General features: G+C 46.0%; 1 protein-coding gene across 3 annotated transcripts in view; it reads right to left on the bottom strand.

Moving 5' to 3' along the window:
* The window catches only part of FKBP6 (FKBP prolyl isomerase 6), a 22,214-nt gene that overhangs the window by 14,410 nt on the left and 1,816 nt on the right, over window positions 1-5,988 (bottom strand). For 2 of the 3 annotated variants that reach the window (XM_014308698.2, XM_031060374.1), the window contains exons 3-6: window positions 5,619-5,738; window positions 4,441-4,635; window positions 4,043-4,152; window positions 669-756 (exon numbers count right to left, since the gene is read on the bottom strand). In XM_014308698.2, coding sequence (XP_014164173.1) covers window positions 681-756; window positions 4,043-4,152; window positions 4,441-4,635; window positions 5,619-5,738 — 501 coding nt within the window. In that variant the 3' untranslated portion in view covers window positions 669-680. The remainder of the gene's footprint in view (window positions 1-668; window positions 757-4,042; window positions 4,153-4,440; window positions 4,636-5,618; window positions 5,739-5,988) is intronic. The other variant, XM_031060375.1, reaches the window with a different exon arrangement.

The raw sequence follows: 5,988 nt of genomic DNA, 5'->3' as shown, positions 1-5,988 counted from the left end.
TTTCCCCCAAAGCAAGAGACCAGAAAAGATTTCTGCTCCTGCTTGCAGCCCCCCTGAAGATTTTGAGGAAAAAAAGATGGATCAAAGAGCCTTTGTGCATTTATAAGCCTGTCAATTTTGCTAGAAGATTTAAGGCTTTAAAGAGTCCAAAACATTTACTTCAAGTTTTCTATCCAAACAGACCTCTTTTAATACTTACAAAAACCCCCAGGAATAAAATATTTAGAGTTTTCTGAAGTGAGGCATTCCAACAGCTCCAGACAGAAGTGCTAGAGAGGAGGAGGAAATCCAATTCTTAAGTTTGACAGGAACTTTTCTTTTTCTTTTAACTGGCAGAGAAACAAGACTACAGAGCTATTTCAGCCCATGGCTCTGACCAGGAATAGCTGGGATGAGCAGCACAGGAAACAACAAACCAAACTTACTCAACTGCCGCCAGTTCCAGGTCCCTTTCCCACACATGCTTTGCCTCACAAGAAAGATTCTTCAAGGTGATGATGTAGCAGTATTCCACCCCACCATCCTGCCCTTCCTCTCCACACACTCCCACCACTTTCCATTTTGCCTCCAAAAGCCTACCCCACAGAAGAGAAGCAAGTTCCCCACCTGAGAACACTACAGGCATGACATGTTTTGGGAGAGTTCAGCCCTTTTCAAAACCTGGTTACCTTGATTTCTTCTCAGCCATAAGAATTGAGAGGGTCAAACATCTGGCAGCACATTTCTTTCTCCATTTTCATGTACTCCTTGTAGTATCTGCAAAGTAGAGCACAGGATGGCGTCAGGGGCTGGAGACTGTCTATGCCACCCTCAGTGTCACAACCTGAAAATATGTTATTTTCTGGATATAAATAAATTAACATAATGGAAAATTGTGCTAGCAGCACAAACACAGCTCCTCCAAGCCATTTCTTCTGCAATGTCAGGGAAAGAGAGCAGAAAATGTCATGTCATGTCTCACACCCAGACCTTGGATCTCTGCTCTGCTCGGGACTAATTAGATCATTTGTGAGACAGGTGCTCTCTACACTAGTTCTGGAAACATGGGACAGTGCAGAGGAACCCCACCTGTGTGCTGTGGGATACTTCTGTGAGTCCTTATGCAAGTTCTTTTAGCACCCAGGAGACACTGTCCAACTACCAGACAGCAGGATGTCTACCATGGATATAGGATCTGGGCAGAGGATGGGAAAGAGACAGCAGGGATTTGTGTCTGGACTAAGTAGATGACAAGCAGATGTATCTTCCTCTGGTCTCTCTTCCTTGCCAGTGTGACAGGATGGCAAAAGCTTCACAGCCTGCTCCATTTGAACTTTTCCAAGCACAGCATCCTCTGTTCTCTGTGCTCTCACCTCACTGGTAAGGAATCCCTGAGCTGCAGGCTGATTCAGTTTGGGAACACTGTTCCAGGGATCAGTGGCTGCCCACGAGTTCAGCTTTCCTGCATCTGCTGCCATATAAGGCCAAAAGCAAAGGGTTTTGTGCAACACACTAGAACCAGCCCCAGTGAGAGGCTGGCTCAGGTTTTCTTGGCCCCAGCCCTCGGCACCCTTGGGGCCCAGAACCTCAGAGGGTACGAAATCCCAGCACAACAAATCTCTCCTGGTAAGTCTCACACAGAAGTTGCTGACCAAGGATGCCCCCAACGTAGCTGGCACATTCCCACACCTATGACAGCAGGAAATCCAAAAGCCCTTGTTTGGAGGAACAGATTGATACCAGATATAGGAAGAACCAAAATTCATTCTGGTTTTGATGCAATGCAAGCCTTCCAATAGAATTCCTAGATTCAGCAACAGAATTTGCACCAAATCCACTACAGCTGGTACCAGACACATTCTACATACCTCTAACCCTGGATTCCGCCTGTTGTTCTCCAGGGAATTTTGCCAAGAATCTGTTTCAGCCAGTAAACAGATGCATTCCAAAGCTTTGTTTTAGACAGCAAAAGGGAGCTTGCTGATTACCACACAACACTGCTTTTAACAAAGTACAAATGTACTCAGGTAAGGAAGTGAAAAGCCACTAAGAACAAGATTTTGATTCATATTCCATTTCTGAAGCATTTGTCAGATCAAACTACAAGTTCTCAGGCAACGGCAGGCTGGCAACATTACATATCTAGCCAGAGGTAAGGCCTCATTAACAACACCCAGTAGCACTTGCTTCATCTGTTTCACACTAATTCCACTCTTTGTCACAGCCAAAAGACCTCTCCTGCAGTGCTGCCTCCAGCATCGGAAACATACAATTGCTGGATCAAGTCTAGAGGAGGCCATGGAGATGCTCCAAAGGTTGGAGCCCCTCTGCTCTGAAGACAGGCTGGAAGAGCAAAGGTGTTTACCTGGAAAGAACTCCAGAAAGACCTCAGAATCCCTTCCTTTGCCTAAAGGGGCTCCAGGAGAGCTGGCGATGAACTTTGGACAAGGACAAGAGGAAATGGCTTCCTGCTGCCAGAGGGCAAGGTTAGATGTGATACTGGGAAGAAATTCTTCCCTGTGAGAGTGGGGAGGCCCTGGCACAGGTTGCGCAGAAAAGCTGTGGCTGCCCGATCCCTGAAGTGTTAAAGGCCAGGTTGGACAGGGCTTAGAGCACCCTGGTATGGTGAAAAGAGTCTTTGCCCATGACAGTGGAATGAGCTTTAGGGTCCCTTCCAACCCAAATCATTGCATGGTTAAAAGCAAAAAGTACACCAGTTTTAACAGGCAGCAAAGCACAAACTCCAGGACAAGAGTGGTTTAAGGTGCACTCAACTCTGACACACGCACACTCACAGAACGTGCTGCTCTCTACAGAGCTGGAGCTAACAAAGGCAGAAATGTCTTGTTGCGTCCCAGCCACACCACCTAAACACCATTAGCAAAATTTCCCTTTTATCTACCAAAATATTTCAAACAAATCTAAGTGAATACATGAGGCCTGTAGAATCAGGCCTTCTAGCATTTTACATATACTAGCCTCCAAGAGCAGCCAGCCAGATCTAGTTTAGAACTCTCCACTCTCAGTGGACAATATGGTAGCTCCATACCCAGTGGGAGATCAGGATGAATACAAGAGATTAATTTAAAATTTCCAGACCAGCAGCTAATACTACCTTCAAGCTCTTTGTGCTTTGGAAGCAACAGAACAAATTTGCAGACTCGGTGTTATGACAGACTATTTAAAGACAACACGAATACACAGGACAGAACTGCCCTCCGCCAACATATCCCTGGCAAAAGGCACTCAGCCAGACTGGCTTTTCCAGCAGCATCAACCACTCTTTTTAGGTGTTACTGCTGCCTTTCTGCAAGTGCCTGGCACTGACACACAGAAGAGGGTTCAATATTCAAGGGCTGCTTTGTGAGCTCCAGAGCTGAGGACAGCATCACTCCTGCCTCAGTAAATAGTGCCAGGAGGACAGCACGCATGCACTTTTGGGAAAAAACTAATGCTTTTGGCAGTTTCAAAGGAAGAGCATCATGAGGCCATAGACAAGCATTAGTCATGTTTTGGTGGGGTGGGGGCATGACTAAAAGCTGGCAGGATAGTCCTGAACTCAGCTTGTGGGGAAAGGGAGAGTTCATCTTCAGGGCTGTTCATTTATTATCTCCAAGATGGCAAGAAATTCTCTTTCAGTGAATATTAGTATTGCACATTGAAGCACATGCAGCTTGCTGAAAATAACCAACACATCTTAAAGGGAATGAAAATCATACTTATTGAGAACATTACCAGCTGGATCATCAGTCAACTGTATTTCACTGGATTTGAGGTACTTTACTAGCCCCCACATCCCTATCCTCACCCTGATCTGCTCACAAGTCGGGAAATATACATCCCACCAAAGAAATACATGGACAGGGTGGGTGCTCTGAGCTCCTCACTTGCAGCTTCTGGGCCTGAAAAATGTTTCAAGCTGTTTTCTCCACATGCGTTTTCCCAAGTCACTTATTAACTCAATAGTTTGGAGGTTTTTTGAATATTTTAAATATTTTGGAATGGGTATTACAGCTTGTCCAAACACTCTCTCTTCCCCAGGTATAGAAAGGAGGGCTCTCACCTTGCTAACTTCTTCAGCTCATTGTTGATATCACGGTTGAAGGGTTGGATGCACTGAGCTCTGGCCAGGAAATCCCGGGATTTGCTGTACTCCCTCATGTAGAGACAAGCCTATAATGGAAAGAAGTTAGATGCATCACAAGATAAATACAGACCCACTGCCCTTCTTCAGGCCTTGTGCCAAAACAAACTCTCCTGCAACAGAGAAAAGTAATTCAGGAGCAGTCCAGGAAAAGTTCCATGTGACACATTTCCAGAGAGCCAGACTTCCCAAAAGGGCAGATGCAGACAAACCACCCTGACTACTGCAGCAGCCCAGAATTCAGAGATTCTCCTCAGTTCATTCTGGGCTCCCTCTACAGCCAGGCCATGATGTTCCATGATGATTTATTTGCCCACCTGGCCACACCTGAAGAGCGCTTTGGCATTTCCTTGGTCCATCTCCAAGGCCAACTCCCCGTATTTCAAAGCTCGGTCAGCACGTTCCAGTTTCAGGTAAGTGAGTGAGAGATTCAGGAACAGCAGCAGTTTGGAAGCGTTGATCTGGCTCTGCTCTGCCTTACTGGAAGAGCTGCGTCCCAGGATGGAGAGTGCCTGAGCAGAGAGGTAAAACCAGCCAGTGCACAACAAATCCATCATGGAAAGTGAGAAATCCATCTCATCCAACAGCTACACCCATATTTCTGTTCACCCAGGTCACTAAAAAGTACTAACAATCAAAACTCTAAATACAGGGCATGGCATTCTCAGCATGACTAGTCATGCTGACCACATGACCACAGGTTTAGAAACTTACCATGGAAAGCAGAAGAAAAAAAAAAGGACCCAGAACTCAGATTTAATATGGATATCTTACAGGATAAATATGGATATCTTACAGGGAAGAAGGCAAGTCAAATGACTTTTGTTTCAAAAATCCAAGCAAAAGCAACTTTGAATTATCTCTACCTCTGAAAACGTAGCAGATGTCTTCCAGTTTGAGAATAACTGAGCATTTACTCTGCCAGGAGAGGGAGCTAAAGAGGCTCAGACTAGGAAAAAGGATTAAGGGGGGTCACCTTCTCACTCTCTACAATTCCTGGACAAGAAGGTGCAGCCAGATGGGGGTCAAGCTCTGCCCCCAGGTAGCTGGACCAGACACACAGCCTCAAGTTGCAGCACAGGAGGTTCAGGTTAGATACCGGGGAAAATTTCTCACTGAAAGTGTTGTCCAGCCCTTGCACAGAGGCTATTCAGGGCAGCGGTGGAATCCCCATCCCTGGAGGGATTAAACAGCCCTGTGGATGCGGCACTTGTGGACATGGATTAGTGGTGGCCTTGGAAGTGCTGGGAAACAGTTGGACTTGGTGGTCTCAGAGAGCTTTTCCAGCCAAAATGATTCTGTGACTATTCCTTAATCTACCACTGCTGCTCACACGAAACCAGGTGTGCAAGCCCTGTTCTGAAATAACAAACTATGCCAGGAAAAATACCGTAAAGTTATTTGATCTCTAGCCTGTACCTGTTGTGGTGAGCTAAAATAATCCCTTCTTCCAAAGCTTTCCCAAAGCACACCCCACATTTTCCTGGTGCCATACCCTCTTGTATCTGTCCTTGGCAATCTTGAAGCACTGCTTATAGAAGAAGTAGTTGCCAAACTGTCTCTCTGTGGCTGCCACTTTCAACACCTTTTCTAGAGGAAGTCTATCCCGCTGTTCCTGTGTGAAGAAATATCTGAATTTCAGCTCAAACTAAAGAAAACAGGCAGAGAACTCAGACAGGACAGTCCTGAACAGCTCCTTCCTATTCACAGAGCAGAAGCCAGGTCCTTACCAAGGCCAGGCTGCCACCACCACGTGGTATCTCCCCAGCCAGGCTGAAACATTACAGTGTTCTTGTGCTAATTATTCCACTAAAGAGGTCAGGAAGCTCCTCAGGCCTAAAGGGGGACTGACAAAAAGCAGGAAT

Source organism: Geospiza fortis, unplaced genomic scaffold, assembly GCF_000277835.1.
Source record: "Geospiza fortis unplaced genomic scaffold, GeoFor_1.0 scaffold59, whole genome shotgun sequence".
Taxonomy (NCBI): domain Eukaryota; kingdom Metazoa; phylum Chordata; class Aves; order Passeriformes; family Thraupidae; genus Geospiza; species Geospiza fortis.
The sequence above is the reverse complement of the archived record's forward strand: the minus strand, read 5'-3'. Positions and strand labels throughout refer to the sequence as shown.